The sequence below is a fragment of the Peromyscus eremicus genome, chromosome X, assembly GCF_949786415.1.
Source record: "Peromyscus eremicus chromosome X, PerEre_H2_v1, whole genome shotgun sequence".
Classification (NCBI taxonomy): Eukaryota; Metazoa; Chordata; class Mammalia; order Rodentia; family Cricetidae; genus Peromyscus; species Peromyscus eremicus.
The window spans coordinates 40,404,207-40,425,302 of record NC_081439.1 but is presented as its reverse complement, the minus strand read 5'-3'; the positions used below and the strand labels follow the sequence as shown (position 1 = coordinate 40,425,302).

At 31.9% G+C, this 21,096-nt stretch overlaps 1 protein-coding gene across 8 annotated transcripts in view; it reads right to left on the bottom strand.

Moving 5' to 3' along the window:
• Window positions 1-21,096, bottom strand: part of Dmd (dystrophin) — a 2,092,376-nt gene that overhangs the window by 1,234,336 nt on the left and 836,944 nt on the right. For all 8 annotated transcript variants that reach the window (XM_059250112.1, XM_059250109.1, XM_059250111.1 and 5 more), the window contains 3 exons: window positions 13,317-13,496; window positions 12,874-13,002; window positions 10,247-10,417 (listed from right to left, as the gene is read on the bottom strand). In XM_059250112.1, coding sequence (XP_059106095.1) covers window positions 10,247-10,417; window positions 12,874-13,002; window positions 13,317-13,496 — 480 coding nt within the window. The remainder of the gene's footprint in view (window positions 1-10,246; window positions 10,418-12,873; window positions 13,003-13,316; window positions 13,497-21,096) is intronic.

Genomic DNA, 21,096 nt, shown 5'->3' with positions numbered 1-21,096 from the left:
TAGGTCATATATATAAATATGGCCATTTTAAAATGTGTATTATCTTAAAATCTAACGCCTCATGATGAAATATATTCTCTGAGTTCAAGCAAAGTGTTCTGAGTAGTGTAGCTCAATAGAAATATATTGAAAGTTATAAATGGAATTTAAAATGATCTAGTTGCTATACTATAAACAAAAATTGGATAAAATTATTTTATTATGAATAAATACAAGAAATTATCTTCCAATATTTAGCAATATTTTATTAATATGTTCAAAAATTTATCTTCTAAACAACAAAATAATAGTTATATTTTACATTATCTATTTAAAAACAAATATATATGCTTTATAGTTATACTAAATCTTAGTGTAGATTTGTACCCTTTTAGGTATGCCTATTGGTAAGATTTGGTATTCATTATTAACTATAAAGGTTCATATGGAATACTATCTCATCAATATTTATTTATTTTCAATAATTTTATTGTGTTACTTATATATTAGTCATAAAGCATCAGTCTCACTCACATGCATTTTATAATGCTTTATTTTTTAGAACATATTTTTGAGCAAAATATTCTAGGTAACCTTTTAGATGTGAAACATTTTAAGTGAATTTTACCTGGAATTTCATTTATTTGTGGTCTTAAACAACTTTTTCACTATCTCTTACATATGAATACTATAGTATTATCTAACCAATAACACTTAACCTCAATAGATTTTTCAGTCTTTGAAGTTAGCAATACTGCTTGTATCAGTCTGCATTTTGCATAGCAAATATGACGTCCTTTTTTATATGAAAAGAATGCTTATTATATAAATTACTAGTTTTAAGACTAATTGTACATTGATTTATCATGATCATTTTTACAATTAAGTTGATGATAAATAATCAATCCAACTATTTCAGCTATTGGTAAGAAGAGATCAGGCATTAATATGCATGTGATTACTACTCTTTATATATAAAAAATTGGAAAAGCCTAATTGTTGTCCTTTATAATTTACTAGTTCACCGTTATTGTATGGCTTTGAATTCTAATGAGGAAGACATTTTTGCTAAGCAGTGAAAGTTTTTAATTCCATGCTTTCATTGTCCTTCATCTTTTTGCGTTATTTGGAAGAAATGGATGATATAGTGTCGGGCGGTGGTGGCGCACGCCTTTAATCCCAGCACTCAGGAGGCAGAGGCAGGCGGATCTCTGTGAGTTCAAGGCCAGCCTGGTCTACAGAGCGAGAGCCAGGAAAGGCACAAAGCTACACAGAAAAACCCTGTCTCGAAAAACCAAAAAAAAAAAATGGATAATATGGAAGTTGTTATTGTTTCAAAGCTCACTTAGACCTTGGCATGGTGATATACACCTGCACTCCAAGTACTTTGGAGGCTGAGATAGAAGAATTGCTAGTTGGGATCAGTCAGGGCTACATTATTAAGCCCTGCCTCATAAGACAACAAGAAAAATGTATGAGTAAATAAATAAACTCATAAATAAAGTTCAGCTCATGGTACCAAGTTTATAATTTTAGCTTTTCAAAATCAAATTATGATAAATTGTCTATGGCAGTTGAAGGCAATGGTTGAAAATCATCTTAATTGTCAAATAAAACACTTTTATTTACTTAAAGAAAATTTGTGATCACAGTAAAAATAGAATCATAATTATGTCACATTATGTTAGACAGTGAACACAAGATATGTTTTAGAATATATAGAAAATAATGCAAATGAAGTTATAATGAAATCAGAGAAGCATATAGTAATTATTACTTTGCACAATTTAATCTTTTACTTACCTTTTTATTTTAAGAACTTTAGCATGACCGTGCAGTTACACAAAAATACATAGAAGATAGAACATAGAAAACTTTAATAAACAGATAAATGGACACAAAAGAAGAGACAGAGAAACTGAGAAAGACAACACTTTGTTTTCCTTGATATTTTAATATTCTTTTAAATTGCTTAACAACTATTCCTTGTGCTTTGTTGAAAAGTTGAAGGATTGACGAGACTTAAGGCTCTATTGAAGCTTTGGCATTAATGGTAAATTATATCACAAGCCAACAAAGAACAAAAAACTGAATGAAAGGAAAATCAATTACAAACTGTTTATTAAATGTTGAAAGCATTTATAATCATTTAGTTATACTTGATTAATAATAAAATATTTGTTTTCTTTTGGTTAAATATTACTTCAGCCTATACATATACAATAGCATAATAATGCATGTGTTTACACAAATAGCATTGTAAACATCTGTTAATTTTGACTATGGAATCTCAGCCATCATAATAAAAGCACTAGATGGGAACACACACTGGAATCTAAACTGAAAATAAATAATCCAAGTACTACAGTTTAGTTTAAAATTCCTTCAACTCAATCAATATGTTTTTTTTTTGTTTTGCACGTCTGAAATAGTGTTTATCATTACAACAACTAAACGAGAAATGAAGGAAAAATTAGCTAATAACAATTAGGTGGTTTTAAGGACCACTAACATTTTCCAACAGAGAAGAGACTAATGACATGATATGGAGAGTAATTTTAAATATTCCTGTCTATAGAGGAAAGAAAACTTACAAAGATAAACAAGATTCTTTAAAAAAAAAATCTTTATCATGTTAGAACAAAGATTACCGAATTAATAATTTATGGGCTTACTGACTTTTTAAATTTAAATTTAAACTATGAGAAAACTTATAAAAATGTTGGATTAAATTATGCAGGGGCCCAAAATAGCATCATTCACTGGTTGAATTGGTTTGGTAATAGATATGGTAATTTATGGGTATGTGCCAACTTATTTTGAATGCTCTATTGATGAAAGTATGGCTAAGTTGTAAAGCTTGCTAGGAGGATTGTCCAATACGTTTCTATTGATTTTTAAGTTGATGAAATAAACTTCTAGGTTACCCACTTCATAACTGGTTAAAGAGTGGATGTACAAGAAATTGGTAGATCAAGTATAACTGGCTACTTTTGTTTTAATTATTACTGGAAGTACTTCTCTTTTTCCTAACTGTGAGGGTTCAGTAGTGCCAAATGAAACAAGAAAGGATTTAACACTAAATTATACTGCAAGGTTTGATGGGGCTAGGTAAATTAAATGTAAAATCACAATATTTTGGAAAACTGTATTTTCAACTGTCTACATTCTATCCTCTCAGGCAATCTGTTTAGGTCACTGTGATTTTAAAAGGAAAAAAGTGCACTAAAGTTACCATTTGAAATAAAATTAGATATATTCATGCTAATATATCATACATCAATCATTATAATTTTCTAACATAAACAGAAGTAAGAGATTACGTTGGAAATCAGAAAAACCAGAGTATTCTGAACAAAAGAACTGAGATCTAAAATTTTCTAACCAGGCTGGCTAAGTGTGAGAACTTTGAGACTATAGAGCCTGTTTCATAACCTCATATAATTATCTAATAGTCTGTTGTCCAAAAATGACTACTTTTGAATGAACTTACACTAATTGGGAAAATTATTTTTCAGTAATCAACAAATAGCTTTAATTAGAATGAATACCATGCTAATAAAACCCAAGTAGTTGTATCAAAAGACAGGGTTCACTATATTCAACTACATATCAGCATTCAAATATTTAAACTAATTATAAGAGATTCATTATCAAAATTTAAATATAATTAACTCTGCTGTTTGGGTAGTCAATTACAAATGTGAAATAGAGTTATTAGAATAGAAATTGTGTAGATTCGTTCAATTCAATTCTTGTTCATTTCAGTCAATTTTAAATAGCATGTGTATTATATAGTTTGAAAATGAACCTGTAATTATCTCTAAAGATATTAATTATAGATACTGTATATTGAACAATATCTTCAGCTTTTCCCTATAATTTTCATCTACAAACATTTTCTTTGTAGAAACTTAAGTCAAGTATATATTTATATAACATAAATAATATCCCCTAATTATGCACTTTGGCCGTTTTTCTGTGAGAAGAGGTGCTATATTAGAAGATGATTGGAAACAGATTGCAGATTGGGGAAAGATCTGTATATTCATATTAATAAACTGATAACAGAGGTTAAGTTTTAGTTAAAATTACTAAGTCTACGAAATCTTAATTTGACACCCCAGATCATGTAAGCTGTGTTGTTTATTTCACATTGATGTTCAAGAGATACAAAATATCAGTCTAATGTGCTATTCAATTATTTACCACATACAAAACTATGTTTTATGGAAGTCAAGTGTTTTATTGTGTGTGTGTGTGATTTACTCTACATCATATAGAAAACTTGTCACCTGTCTCATTGGTTATCTCAAAACCTATTGTAAATATCTAAAAGTTTCTGATCTGCAGAAAGATTAGTTTTATATCTGCTGATGGTGATTGAATATCAAAAAACCTGACATGTATAATTATTATAGCAATAAAACAATGAATATTTAAACACATGATGTCAGATTGTCCAGATCTAGTTTTTCTGTTACAATACATATATAGAAACTGCTAGATAAATTTTGGTTATGAGTTTCAAGGTCCATATGGATTTTAAAAAACATGGCATAAATATATCCTATAGCATATAAGTCTTAGTGAATAACTAAAGACAGGGAAAGTAAGTTCACTCTTTTTAAATTATTTACTTATTATCCATTTCAGGGCCAATATGTAAATTTTCCAGCACTCAGAAGAATAAAATATTGTAGATATGTAGGAGTCATATGCATATATTTTGCAATATTTTTCAATAAAATAAAATAATGCCTATGATAATAGGACAGAACTTTATGAAGTATAGTTAAAACTCTTATGAAAACATTGAAACATGGGATTCATATCTTGATGTATGTTTAATTATTGAATTTCATACACAGTCTTTCTTAACCAATCAGTTCGGAATTCTAATTAATCATTTAGTTCCCATCTTAATGGCTCTCAAAGGCAAAATTTCTGCTAGTTCCAAGTGCTGCTAACTAGATAGTTCTGGAGGTAGGCTCTTCTAGTCCATTTGCATTATCGTCATCCTGAAACTTGTTAATAATATAAACTTTCAGGTTTCCCTTCTTTCACTGAACAAGTATCTCTTGGTGTGGAATCTTTGTAATCTGTGTTTTATAATCCCCCAAGTGCATACAAAAATTGGAGAGTTCTCTCTCAATTAACACTTCTTTTGATTCCCATAAATACTCCATTATTTGAAGTCCTCATTCCTGTCTCACTTCCCTAATTCTTGACACTATTCAGTTGTGTTCTCCTCACATACTAGGTCACTAATCTTTCAACAATGCATGAAACAGAACCATTACAAAATCCTCATTGCATGCTAAATTAAGCACAATCTATTAGTCTTGTTGTCATGTCCTCTTTATACTGTGTTTTATCATCCACAACTAAACTTCATGCTCCATACCCTCTATCTCATAAGGGATCTTAATTTACTCTCTACTAAACACTGTATATTGGAGGGTTTTTTTTATTGGCTTAAATTGTTATCTCCTCAAAGCTTTTGGAATGACTGCTAAATTCACTTACCATGAAAATGACTCTAAACCCAGTTTTCACGTATATATCATGAATGTATCAGTAGGTTACTTAAATCCATCACATATGAGCTAACAATAGTGTTGCCACAGGACAAAACATTGTGCTCTGAAAATAGTGTATGGCTGATGAGAATTCATCTAGACAGTTCCTTTATTCTCTAAGACCCACCAAAACAATCATTTTTTAAATGCTAATTCCCCTCCCTTTAGTTGACTTCTAGAAGAATGAAGAGAAACAGATTTCCTAAGCAACAGTATTAAGAAGTAACTTATTTTTGTCTTTCTAATCTCTTTGCTATTCATCTGTTTCATGGCACCTTCTGTTCCTAATAGCTTGACAAACACCTTGTCTTTCAACTCAGATACTCTAAAGCAAAAAAAATTAAGCCAAGCTATCACTTCTCTTTTTTTTTTCAAATTTGCCAAGTGTTCTTGTTTTTTTTTTTTTTTTTTTTGTGTGTGTGTGTGTGTGTGGGTGTGTGTGTGTGTTTTTTTGTTTTGTTTTTCGAGACAGGGTTTCTCTGTGTAGCTTTGCGCCTTTCCTGGAACTCAGGCTGGCCAAGTGTTCTTAAAGGGTGCATGGTTTGATTTTATAATTATGGCCTACTCCCTAAAACTACCATGTCCTTACACTAATCTCAGAATTATTAAGAAATATTACAGGTTCCCAACATCTTGAATATTTGATCAATTTAAATAACTAGAAAGAGGTAGCATTTTAGATATTTTAAGTGTTATACTAGGTGTGGTAGAACTTTCTAGTATTTTTAAGTCTATTTGATTACCCTTTAGACTAGGTTTTGCAAAAAAAAAAAAATGGCAAAGACATGTCTCCTTAACTCCAATCCACTCTAGCAGAAACCAGAAAGAGAAAAAATTACTCTTCTTTCCTTTGTTCATCAGTGATTATCTTAGTTCTCAAAATTTAAGAACTAAGCAATGGCTCAATATATCTAACAAAATAATAATTATTGATATACATTCTTTATCAGCATTTCAAAACTTTATAACAAATATTTTTTTCTAAATATATACTTCTTACATCATTTATCCACATGGCAATGTTGAAGTTAAAGGAAGACTGGCATGATCTTTATGATTTGATCTATGCCAAGGACGCCCTGAGATTTAAATTAGAAATATGCCAAATTACACAATTAGTAATATATTTAGCTATTTACCAAAGTAATAGGGGAGTTTCAACGTAAGAACGTCCTTCTCATCACGCTGCCCCATCCAGGTCCAGTATCAGTTGAGAATCCCAGGGCTCACTGTTTTGACTTACAATTTCTTATGATATACAATCTGTGTCAGAAGTGTGGAAGTATGCCTTTCACTAGTCATTACTCAACAGAGCATAGAAGAATAATCAGTGACTTCTCATGATAATCTTTGCTGTACTTAATTGTCCTTATAGTTGAATGATAAAAGGCTAGCCTAAAATTAACTTTTACATTCAGTTCATAATATCCTTCAGTATCAAATGACTTTCATATTTCATTTATCACCAAAGATTTGTCATAAGTTATACTTGTTTATGAGAAAATCTACCTAGGTAAGCAACTACAAACTCAAACACGCAAGTAATCTGATTTTGACATCTAATATCATGCTGACACTATCAGAATCCTACTCTACATGCAAAATCATATATGTCATTAAATATCTTAAGGATGAAATTTATCGAGACAAAGATATTGAAGTGTCCAGTTTAAAAGTTATATGTTTTTGGACTGACCTACTTTGAAAAAATTAACACCATATTCTGCTTGAGCTCAATCATAGAAAGAAAAAAAATTAAAGGATATAATCTCACCCTATCTAGTAGTAATGCCACGATTTGATAAATTTATATATATATATATATATATATATATATATATATATATGATTTTGAATCATTAATTTCGAGGTTCAGGTTAATTTTCCTTTTTGGGGAGACACAAAGGTGTGTAGTACTACACATGAGCTTGAAGTAAAAAGAGGCCTTGAACACTTACATGCAAACATTAAAGTATATATCTTTAAAATTGTGTTCGTTTTCTTATATATCAAATTTCCAGAAATTTTACCTGAAGATATGAGTTTATGATTTTTTTTAAAAAGACAATTGAAATTCTATTTTTTCTTTTACTTTTGCAACGTTAGAATACACTGCTGTTCCAAGAACAGTCACTGCAGAGTCTGTGTGGATATTTGAACTTTGTTACATTTCAGATTTTTCTGTGACAGCCATGCTGGTAAAAGCAATTTAACTCTCATTGTGCTGAAGGTCTATCATTTTGAAGACTATGGCCTTCTATAAAGATCACTTTAAATTTAATTGTTTACCAAGAAATATATCTTTGTTGGATGCTACTCTACAATGTGGATTTTTACTCAAATAAATAAACCTTTATTGAAAAAATAACTGGAAAATGTAACTACCTTATATCTCTAAACATAGACATTTAGAGATATTGCCTGTCTCCAGATTGTTGACAAAGTTAGCATTGTTTCCCACTAGAGTTATTAGTGGTTTTTGAAAATTTCCTTGCACAGGTTTTAGTATTAAGCATAATTTTATGATTGCAATTTGTTTGGTTTTGTGTTTATAAGCAGATATTTTTAAGCAAATATTTTTACACCCTTGCATCTGCACAATTCCCAACAAAATGGAAACTCAATATTACTACTTGGCACAACAAATATAAAAATAATCAGACATATTCTATATCTGTGAGTTTAGTTTTATCATGATAAAGCTTAATTATCTTTCCATAACAGTATCAACTTTATAGCTGGTCATTTTTTTGTAATTAAGAGTAAACAGGAATACTCGGTGAAATAAAATTTGATTGCTTTATCAATATATATGTTAAGCTATTGATTTGGAATAACTTAGGTTTTACTTCTAAGGATGAATAACAGATGAGATTTCAATGTCCAATTTGATCCATGATGTGCAAATTAGTACTCATAAGTTCAGGCAAAATATAAAAAAAATTATTTGAAATCTTGGTTAAGAATCTCACTTAAAGAAAGGTATTAAGTTTATTGTGGAGGATGAACTCTCCCTTTTTTCAATGTAGTATCTGGGAGCCACATTCTCATAGCATAATTTACCTAAAAGTACATCCACATATTCTTTTGAATATCCTGTAGCTTAGGAGTTTATCAAAATTATATATTCTTGATGGGAACAACATAAAACTGAGTGACACATTAACACAATAGCATTTTTGGTTATGGAAATAAAGACCCTCTGTTACTTTTGTTAACTACACCATGAATATAATCAGAAGTAATGGCAATTGCTATTTAAGTAGCAGAGTACAATCTTTAAAAAGTATGCACACACAAAAAAATTTAAGAGCCTGTCTTATGTTTTTTCAAGTTATGCACTGCATATTTTGGGAAAGTCAATTTTTAGGATAATTGATGGTACAAATTATTTGTAATTTCCGATACTACATTTTATATATTTTGAATCATACCTAAATACATGTGTACATATGTATATATGTATTCTGACTTATTGCAATGCCTTAGAAACTTTAGCAATTATAAATATATATATATATATATATATAATTTGATGACCATATTGATGAAAATAGTTATTAACACATTCTCCAATTTTTCCACAAATCAACAAATAGACAAATCATCAGATATACTTCATCTCTGTGTGTTTAGTTTTACTGTGATAAAGTATAGTTATCATTTCAGAACCCTAACACAATGTCATTACCATATCTAGCAATTTTTATTAATTAAGAGAAATAAGGAAAAACTTAAATTGTTTTATCAATACATATTTCTTTTCTCAGTTATATTGATTTCATGACTTAACTATATTTATAAATATGTGCTTCTTTTATACATATTTTATATTTGCATGTGTTCCATATTATATTGAAAGAATGTATCAGACTACATTGGATACATTTTCAAATAATTTCTCGCATTTCAAATCTTCACCAAAACATTGACATTCTATAATCCTGTATTTACATATTTTGGCATACTATTTGAGAGTTTTTTATATCCATTACATGTTATATAAATATGAAGATTATCATGCAAAAAAACCATACTCCTCAGTTCTTCATTAAATAGAATAGAGATAAATGGGCATACAAAACTACAGATATATTGAATTTAAGTTTCACACTCATTTGCTTTCATGGCTTGAGCATTTCAGCATAACCAAATGGATTTTGTCACAGTATTTGCAATTAGCATGAACAAATTATATACACAAATGTGCATAACAGGTAAAGAGGTACAAAGATCCTAGATCATGCAGATGTACAAGGCCTCACGGTGGATATTTGATATGCATTACACATGAGCAATATTATATTTAGAAAAATTATTTCAGTAGTGCTTAGTATAGATAGATGTCTTTTTGTGCTTTTTCTTTCTTTCTTTTTTTGACCTGTGGCATGCTCTGTTACTTTACTGTAGGTGACCCCTGAAAGTACAAATGTAAACCATTGCAGGGTGCAAGTTCTAGCATAGCTGTGGCAGAAAAAAGTGTGACAGAAAGAAAGCTATAGAGAAAGGAAGAGAGAGATTTATCTCCGTGATAGTCAGTGGTAAATTTTCCTTAAGTGTATTTTGGCCTTCTTACTCCTTTTGAAAACCTTGTTGTGGGGATTTCTTGATCCCTTCAGAGTACTGCATAACCTTCTCAAGAGATCATTTAGCACAAGTTTCCACCTTGGAGTACATCTTCCTACCTTTCCAGTCTTAATTCTGTGAGAAATGGCTGCAAATCGACGGTTGAGCTCGGAGATTTGAGGCTCTACTATTTTCCTACAGTGGTCACCTCTGTTTGCCATCAAGTTCGCTGCTTGGTCACGTGTGGAGTCCACCTTTGGGCGGATGTCGTTCATTTCGGCCTTTAAACGCTATATTCCATGAGCAAGAAACAGGGCTTTAAGTTAGTAATCAAAGTTGAAGCAGACACAGAGGAAGATAGAGAGAGATGGAGGGATGGGCAGAGGAGAAAAGGGAGAGGAAGACATGACAAGGAGAAAAGTGGGCATATATGCAGAAGAACAGAGTGAAATAATAAAACTAATTTCAATAAGAGTGATGTAGAATGAATCTGTGTAGTAGAAAAAATACTACCCTAGTATCCTTAAGTTTCATATATATGTATATGAAGTTTATAAGTATATAAGTATATAAAGTATATGAAGTATATAAGTTTCATATATATATATATATATATATATATATATATATATATTTTAATCTGTCTACTTGGTCTAAGGAAGGATAATGGGAAATGTCCTAGCTTCTAGTTATTGTCTGGAAACAAGCTTATTATTATTCATTCAGTCTTATTTTATATTATCCTTACTTGAATTAATAGTTATGCCACCACTGAATTATGTGCTCAGGAGGGAAAATACCCAATGCACATGTCTATATAGTTTTCTGATACTTCTGAGATCTTCTTTCTTTTCTTGAATATCATGGAAAAGGTTGATTCTCTAGTACATAAATTTTCTGCATTGCTTATAAAAGGAGGAGTGCTGCATGTAAACCAAGCAGCCAAAGGGCCCATATGTCAAATACCCATTTTATATTATATCAAAATATTTGCATGAACTTTACTTTCATTATAATCAATTATGAATTAAAACTACAGATTATAACACAAATCCATATCAAATATAATCCAGATAATGAGTTAAATATGTTTATGAGATATCCTAGAATGTCTTTAGTACTTTATTAAAAATGACAAATTCCATGGCACAAAAACAGAAAATAAGAGCTGATTTTGGTGGTGTACAGCTATGAACCCAACAGTCTTGAAAGACTGACAGGAAGTTTGTAAATTAAAAGATAATATGTGTTACATAATGACTTCAAGTTATCAGCTTGAATAATTTAGGAAGATCCTGCTTCAAAAATGAATAACCCACAGAGTGAGATCCAGGAGAGGCACCAAAACTACACAGAGAATCCCTGTCTCAAAAAACCAAAAAAAAAAAAAAAAAAAAAAAAAAAAAAAAAAAAAAAAGCCTGCCATGGCCATAGTTTAAAAATAAAAATAAAAAGAATAACCAAAGTAAAGACAGAAATGATAATAATAGCTAAAATTTAAGCAGTAATAATAATCACACATTAATGAAACTTCACGCAGGGCAGTAGTGGCGCACGCCTTTAACCCCAGCGCTCAGGAGGCATAAACAAGCGGATCTCTGTGAGTTAGAGGCCAGCCTGGTCTACAGGACAGGCACAAAAAAAAAAAAAAAAAAAAAAAAAAAAACAAAAAAAAAACTTTAACCAAAAATATAGTCAATTATTAATTTAAATAAGGTCTGTAAAAAAAATCAAGTCTTTTAAATTGATTTAGAAATGAAATAACATCGATTAGAGATAAAGTGTCAAGAAGATATATTTTCACTTCATATATCTTGTAGAAATCATGTTTTAAAGCAAAATTTAAGCTGATCTTGTAACATAGAACATAGGATGCCTGGATAATAAGTTTAAATATGAGATATCTTATTGTAAAATACTGTGTCTATTTATATGTGTATTATATAAAACTTGGCTTATATAAGTTGATGATAAAGAACAATACCATGTTGAATATTCCTTATTCAAAATGCTTTAGAAAGTACTTTATACTTTAGATTTTAGAATATATGAACATGTACAATGTGCTATCTTAATGTTTGGCCAAAAACAAACAAAAAATTAATTTATATTTCATAAACAACTATACATTTATCTTAAAGTTAATTTTGTGTAATATTTTAGAATAATTTTGTACATGAAACCGTATTGCATGGTATGGTATATTCTACTGTGGAATGATATAAGTATTTAAAAATCTCAGAGTTTGGAGCATTCTGAACTCAGTGATTTTTAGATCAGAGACACTGAATCTACTCTAAGATTGGTATTTGGCACTAGTAGATAAAAAATTAGTATTTAATGTGGGATATGCAAATTGACAAGAAACTGTTCATGAAACATGCAAGAATACTGACAATAAAATAAGAATGATTTTAAACTATGACAGAAAAATAAATCCTTTTAATCCTTTGTGATCTGAGAATGAGTATACAAAGGTCAGATATGAACTTGGACAAATATCCAAATTATAGAACTGTACAATGTCATTACTTCTTATAAAAGGAGGAAAATATAAAGAAATGGAGGTAGCAAAATAGGAAAGAAAAAGATGAATGATCAAAAGAAGGAAGCAACATAGATAGAAAGGAAAGAAATAAAGAGGGCTAAGCTTTTTTATTAAAGTCTTTGGTATTTCGTAGTTTAAACATGATTGTCATAACTTGTGCAGTTTGAAAACTACTTCTCATAATATTTTATTTGCTACCTTAAGAATGTCTTCCTTTTGTTGTTGTTTCTTTTTTTCAGATTCATCCAAAAGTTCATCTGTGTGAATGATCCACTTTGTGATGTGTTGCACATTCTGATCAAAGGTTTCCATGTGTTTCTGGTATTCCTGAATTGTATAGAAACATACCATGTTATTGGTTAGACAAAACTCTTAAAACATTTGTTCTATTTTGTAAAAAGAAAAATGTAGTATTTAAATTTCCTTTAAGTAACATATCAAAAATAGAAAACAGTGTTAAGTATAGACAAATATCTTAGAATTATATTCTAGTATATCAGTATGTATAGAGTGTACTTGAATTTGCAAATGCAAGTATCATTCCTGAATTATTATTTTCTTTTTTGATGTTTTTTGTTGTTGTTTTGTTTGCTTGCTTGTTGACAAAGAGGAGTGGAAAAGGTTTCTGCCTCTTTTCTTACCAACAAAAGATTTAGCCATTCTTCTGCTCTGGAGGTGACAGCTATCCAGTTACTATTCAGAAGACTCAGTTTGTCTTCCACCAAAGTTTCCTTCTTGCCCAACACCGTTTTCAAAGCCTCTCCTAGTTCTGTGACACTCTTCAAGTGAGCCTTCTGCTTCTCAATCTCTTTCTGAGTAGCCTGTAGGAAAAATTAACATTAAGCTTCAAATAAAACACCATATATACCATTAAAATTCGTGAAAGGGTTGTGTGTTTGGTTGCTATGCAAAGATTATGTAGGGTCATAAACCTACAACCGTGAAATCTTCCTGTATATATTGTAACTTCATTACTGGTTATATAGGATGTATATTGTTATACAAATGTGATTGATTTATTAATCATAATTATTCCTGTTTAATAAATAAACCTACAGACTTTTAATTTAATGTTGTATGTTTATTAATTTGATCATGCATTAGCTAATGGCAGACAATTTAAGACTCATTTACAAATAAATACTTATTTTTAGAAGATTAAACAACTATGATTCTATTATTTTCTACAGCAATATATTCAGCCTTTTGGGGACAAATATTTTTGATACCTCATTAAATTTAATGAACCCTTTTCATAATGTTTTCTAAAGTATAAAATAAAAACACACAAAACATACAAAGAAGAAAAGTCATTTAAAATGAAGCCAATGTCTTAATAACCAAATCCAATGTCAAAACAAGACAAAATTGCTGAGGAATAGCAATAATAAATCAGCATAAGTTCCCAAGTAGAATAAAAAAAATTATGTGTGAATCATAGAAGTGTTCTATGTAAAGAAGATATCTCTATCAGACAGGAAATTTCTCACTCCTAGCTCTTCTCTGAATGTAATTTCTGTCTATGTAATACACTAGAATTCCTTATAGTGATCTTTCTCCACACTATCACTCTTGGTCCTTTAGTACAGCTTTTGTTAGGTCTCAAAGAAACCCAAACAAATGGCTAACTGTGGTGCCTATTAACATATTAAATCAGACACTGTTCATCAGGCTCTCAGCCAGTACTAATTACAGAGTCCTGGCTCCTCATCACTTCCCACACCTACCCTCTACCCTAATCATCTCTAGCCTCTAAGCTTTCCTTCCTTTTCCCTATTTCCTCTTTGCTATATAACCTCAGTGATTTTGGCTACTTCTCTCTTGGTTCACAGTCCACTCTTGGTTCTCTTTGCTCTCCTCTCTTTTCTCTTCCTCTTTCACTGTCCCCCTATGGTGATATTTTATTTGTGTTGAAATGTGATTTTATTTGTATGTTAATAAATGAAGTTGCCTGGGGATCAGAGCTAAAAGAGAGCCATTTAGCAGAAGTCCAGTGGTGGTGGCACACACCCTTAATCCAATCACATGGCAGGCACAGTCCTGTGTGTTCAAGGACACAGCCAAGTGGTGACACGAATTTTTAATCCCAATACGAACCAAAGAAACCTGGAGGTATGTATAGACAGGCAGTGACAAGGAAGTCATGTGGTTGGGTGTAGAGCCAATGAGAAGGCAGAACAGAAAGGCAATAAAAAGACAAGTTAGCCGGGTAGTGGTGGTGCATGACTTTAATCCCTCACTCGGGAGGCAGAGGCAGGCAGATCTCTGTGAGTTTGAGGGTAGTCTGGTCTACAGAGTGAGTTCCAGGAAAGGCACAAAGCTACACAGAGAAACCCTGTCTCCAGAGAGAGAGAGAGAGAGAGAGAGAGAGAGAGAGAGAGAGAGAGAGAGAGAAGTTAGACATTAGAAGCTCTCTCTGAGGAGAAAGATGGCAGTGAGTGGTAAGCTAACGGCTATTTGCTAATGCTCTGATCGCTTAGGCTTTTAACTCTGTATTTGGCTCTGTGTTTCTTATTTAATAAGACCATTTAGAATTTCGTCTATATCCCCCTCTTTTTTTCCTTTCATGGTGCAGTCTATTCTGTTGGCCATTTACAATTGGACTCTTCTGAATGCCTCTAGATGTGCTCTCCCTCATATTTATATTAAATCCCCCTCAACTACACCTAGGAGCATTCATGTCCTTAATTTCATTCAGATTTATTTTTTGATTCTTTCTTTGAACACCAAATCAACAGAAAGAGTAAATATGTTATAAAACACTGATTGAACAATTAATTATGCAACAAATAATCATTTTCATCCATGAATTTTTATATTTGTGTTTTTCTTCTCATTTTAACATTAAAATACTGGTACTGAGGTGACTTGTGCCTAATTAATCTTCCTGCTATGACAGAAATGATTATACTGTAGGTACTATTTGTTGTACATAAGTGAGACTAGCATTTCATAAAATCCATTTGTTCAGATATCAATCATGAGTGTTTATTGTATTCCTCTTATACTCCAGACACTATTGTAGAATTGCCACATATAATACTATTAAATGTCTTTTGGAATATGAAAGTAGCAGGTTTGGTCAGATATAGCTCGTTTAGAAATGAATAGATACGGACTAGATTTCAACTCTTTAAAAAAATCTGTATACTAGTAGCTAAAATATATACTTTACAAACATAGAAGTTGGCTATTGTTGTTCTAGGTATAAAATATAAAATGATACAGATGAAAAGATTGTTCCTGCTTTTATATTCAATTATACTTAGGGGTTTTGTTTGTTGGTTTGTTTGCTTTTCCCTCAAATTGTAATGTGTAAGTTCCTTATATTGATTTTAAGGTGAGTAAAAAGTAAGATTATATTCACTAGGTAATATTTTGACCTATATGATAATTGTATATACTTTTGGAGACATAAGAACAGTGAAATTGGAACTGCATACGTGATAGCAATGGGTTCATGATGCAGCACAAAATGTTTAGCATGAGTGCAGTGAGCTGCAAGAATATATTATAGAGATTCAGCTGTAAATAATAAGGTATGCCTTGATTGACCAAGGAGTCCTTCAAGAGGGAAGCCATTTATCATGGAATATTTGGTATTATCCAGTTTAACATATATCAGCTATCTTTTGCTATGAAATTCTTGTGTGCTCGTATACTACTAGGCCATATGGCAAACAGAAGAAACAGCTCTGACCTATTGTTGATCGACTACATAACACTCCTACAGAGCCTAGGAGATAGGCAGACTGTAGATGCATAGCCGTGTTTCTTATACAAATGAAACACAGACCATCTCTTTCCCTCAGGCCTAGTAGCATTGCAGAGCGATTGGCTCAGGACAATAGGGCTTTTTGCACAACCAGGTGCAATAAAGACTGGAGCAGAATTCCTGGTGAGAGCAGGGTCCTGTGGCCAGAGAGGCAGGGAAAAGGCAGAGTTTTTTGTAGAGTGTGGCTCAGGGCTAGAAGTGAGGATCAAGGAAAAGTTTCTGAAGACTGTAAGTGGATTTGAATCAGGTCAGGCGAGGAGAAGAAGGAGGAAAGATGGAGGAAAGGAACAGGGGTTGAAGATGAGATCAAAAGCATAAGGGCTTTAGTTATTACTAGGGCTATGAGGGGATAGAAAAAGAAGGGGCAGAGAGGAGCTGAATGTGAGGATGGAGCTGAAGCGTATAGATAGAATTTTTTCTTAGAGAAAGTGTACAGATGAACAAGCATGGTATACATAGATGCTTTTTCCTCAGATAACCCTACGCTGGACGTAACATCTTCCCCAGGACTCTGGGAAGGATTTTCTCAGGGAAGACCCCTGGGAAAATTCTGATACATGAGCAGAATTCTACTGAAACAATAATTTCTCCAAATGTTAACATTTTGATGAGTAAAATATATGAGCAAGAAGATGCAGAAATATTAGGAACTAAGTTTGACAATTTCCAGTAAACAAATATACTATTACTTATCTATAAAAATAGTTAAAAGCTACTGTGCTTTCATTACCATGGTAGAATTGGTATAACTGATTAATTTATTCTTATGAAAATTTGCAATGTATTCATGGACAATGTGAAAAATGCATTCATATTAATTCCTCATAGGTACTAGTGAAGGTGATTTTAGAAATGGTGAGGTACATACACTAAAGTGAATACACTAAGACGTGAATTTACTTTTTGATGGGAAATCCTACTCTGTTGGTTTCTGTTGATACTTTTTTTTAAACTTTATGCTTATAAAAGGTATTGGAATAATTATCTAATTTCACAGAAACAAACATATAGGCACTATTCTCCAGGAGTCCAAGACAGGGCTCATTTGGGCTTGAAAATATCCTACTGTCTTAATTATATGTTTTCCCAAGTTTTCAATGCCTCTGTAAGTTTTCTGGAAATTTCTCCATGACAATTATTCTAAGGATAACGTCTATATATAATGGCACAGTACACTCATTCAATCCTTTTAAAACAGTTTCTTAAGGGCAGTCTGCCTACAGTTTATATCTATACCTAACCACACATTTATGCAAATATATACTTTACAGGCATTTATTATATTATAATTCTCTTTATTAGGATATTGGAGTAATTTTATTTTAGGCATTATTTATATCTTATGCACTAAAATATAGATGATGGATTGCTTAATAGGCTTATAAAAGATATCTTAAAATGTTGGGCAATACAAGTGCATGTGTAACTATCCTAGCATTTCTGATCATGAGAAACTGGGCAATTGAAACAAAATGAAAAGATGGAAATTTATTGCATTGGGATTTTTAAATTTTAATTTTATATGTCAATCTATATTTAACTTTAAATTAATTGTATAGGTGTGCTGTGCTCTTCAAGAGTGCATATTATAGTCTAATATGCTTTATACATGATGGAACTTTCTATTAATTACTTTTTTGAGATCTTGCATATTATCATGGCTTAAATTGTAGGACATATTTTACTCTTAGACTGTGCAAAAGAATAATATAATGATAAATTAAGGAATAATATAAAGCATTAAATATTGGATTTTATAGCAATGTGTATTGAGATTTTATTAATCATGTATCATCTATTAAAGATTTTCATGAACGCAGAATGTGCAGAACAGAAATTATAGCCATAACTCTAATGACAGTGAATAGTGACTTCAATGGCATTTAACAGATGTTCTATTTTCTAAGTAACAGCTGTTTGATGCATTCATTGTACCAAGTTAATGATCTGCTAGTGATATTTCACTTCACAGATAAATTACTATGCTCTCTTTTAAAAAAGATATGTAATTTTTCATGAGAATGATAGTGTAACAGATTTTAGAAATAAGAAATAGTTCTCATACTATTGTATTTAAGAGGGTGATGAGATGAGGGAATTACTCCTACAAACTAGAAAAAGAAATTAGATTTTTTTAAACAGTGAAAGAGATTTGTTTTTTTTTTAAGCAAAGAATATAATTAACAGATTTGGTTGTATATCCCATCAGATTGCTTGAAATTCATGTATCTTGTATAAGTGATATTTTCCAGTGGTGCTCAACAGTGCAGAATATTATGGTGCTAGCTACATTTGGGCGGATCAATTAAATGAAAGACTCCAAGAAGGAGTCCACTCATTTGTATATATTGCAACTTCCCCAGGTAGTTTCTACATGTAGCTAAGAAAACATTGTTAAACAGAAAGACATTTTGAGAAGAAGTTTTATTGAGTAGTAGTAAGCATTACATTTTATAATTGAAGTGGCAAGAAAAAGGTAATTTAGGAAACTAATAATTGTCCTTTATGATGAATTTTGTAAATACTTATCCCTGAAATAAAAGTGAAAAGTAAAATAAGTTGTTCCATAGGTAGCTATATAAACACTGCCAGAGCCAAAAGAAACTCCATTTCCCCAAATTCTTGTGGCAGTTAGACTTTTGCCAACATTCCTTAGGAACTTGTGAAGCAGGTGTGTCCCCGCCCCACCCTCATCCCTGCTACCGAAAGGGGCCATTTCTCTTATCATCAGCAGAAGGGACAAATGGTTATCTGTAGTGACTATTAGCATACCAAAGAGCATGCTGGCCCAGGCTCTTTCTGTATCACAAGTAACTCTCACACATTTCATAATCCATACTAGCATCAGGGCTCCTCTCAGCTCTTCTTCTCTCTCCTCCCCATCTACCCTAAATGTAACTCAAGAGCTTCTATCTCCCAGCGACTCCTTCTTCTTCATAGCCCTGCTATATTAGTTATGCTTCCTCTTTTCTCTTCCTGTTTTGTGCCTCTCTCTTTTGTCCAGTCTTCATCATTTTTGCTGTATCCTCTTTGTCTTCCTCTCAGTCTCTCTTGTTCTCTCCCTTGTTCTCTCTCTCAGGAACAGTCTGGTGGCCATGTTCAATCTAGCACTTTCTGTCTATGCTCTGGACTCTTCTACATGTTTCTGGCTGTTCTCTTTCTCATATCTACAGTGTCGTTAGTATCAGTTATTTTGCACTATCTAATATGCTAAATATAATTCAATGTTTTCTCTTATTGATTCTGTCAGAGAAGTCTTTCTATAAAACAATGTAAATGTACATTACAAAGAAACTAATGGAACCAAAATAGCACAGAACAAGGATACTTTAAGGAATCATTCTTAACTTCTAGGTTTTAGATGGCTTTAGGTTTTAGGGAGCTTTTGAAAACGACTAAGATACTTTCAATAATTACACTAAATTAGAATAAATAAAATCTGTTAGTGGTTAAATCAGAAAATTACATAAAATAAACTTTGTTAGAGCTGCTACTTTCTAAAAATTATAATCATGAGTAAATGCCTATTTATTCACACAAATATTTACTTTCATGTGTCTCAGCTAAGATGCTAAGCAAATTTGTTCATTAATGAGATACTTAGAATTGATTTTCTTATATACAACTAATCAGATTTGTTTTTTAAAGCATTAAAATGTTATTTGATGATTGAGCAAAGTGCTGCTTACCTGTAATCCCAGCATTTGGGAGGCTAAGGCAGAAGGATCATGTGTTTAAAGCTACAGCATATAGAAGACCATGCTGACTATAGAAGAATGAATTCAAAAAAATAAAAGGAAGACATAACTGCTTCTAAGGGGTTGAAGTTTTTATTATAGATAAAAGGAAGAAAATAAGCAGAGGTAGAGACATCTGGGAGAGTTCTGAGTGAACATGCCTGGCAAAATGGACCAAGCAATGTGAGGAGGGGCAGGAAGAAAGGGGGAAAGTCAGAAGACCAAGAGGCCAGGAGGCCAAGAGACCAAAAAGGCAAAAGGGCCACATAGCCAATGTAGTCAAAACAGGAACAGAGGAGCTGTTGGGAAGGGTAGCCCAGCCCAGCTTAGTTCCTAAGCTGGAGACTTCAGGGTAGGGGTTGGTGTATGCCAGCCAGGATGATGCTGTAACTGGGAGCGACTGAGGGATCCTGGGAGGATCCAGCAGCTTTGATATATCAATAGGTACCTCAGCTTTGTCTAGTACAGTTTCTGACAAGAAAGTACATTAACAGCCGGGCGGTGGTGGCGCACGCCTTTAATCCCAGCACTCGGGAGGCAGAGCCAGGGGGATCTCTGTGAGTTCGAGGCCAGCCTGGGCTACCAAGTGAGTTCCAGGAAAGGCGCAAAGCTCTACAGAGAAACTCTGTCTCGAAAAACCAAAAAAAAAAAAAAAAAAAGTACATTAACTGTGAATGAACTAAGGAGATGGCATGAAGACTCAGTCTGTGGCCATAACTCCAGATTATTCAAACCTCCTGTAACTTTGAGAACTTACCAAAGATATTGTGATGTGGAATTTTAATGTGTTTTGTTTTGGTTTGATTTTTGTTTGTTTGTGAAGTTAATTCAAATTACACTTCTTAAGAAAACCAAGGAAAAATCTTTATGAAGATTCTAGAATATATTTGTTATAACTTTAAATTTTAT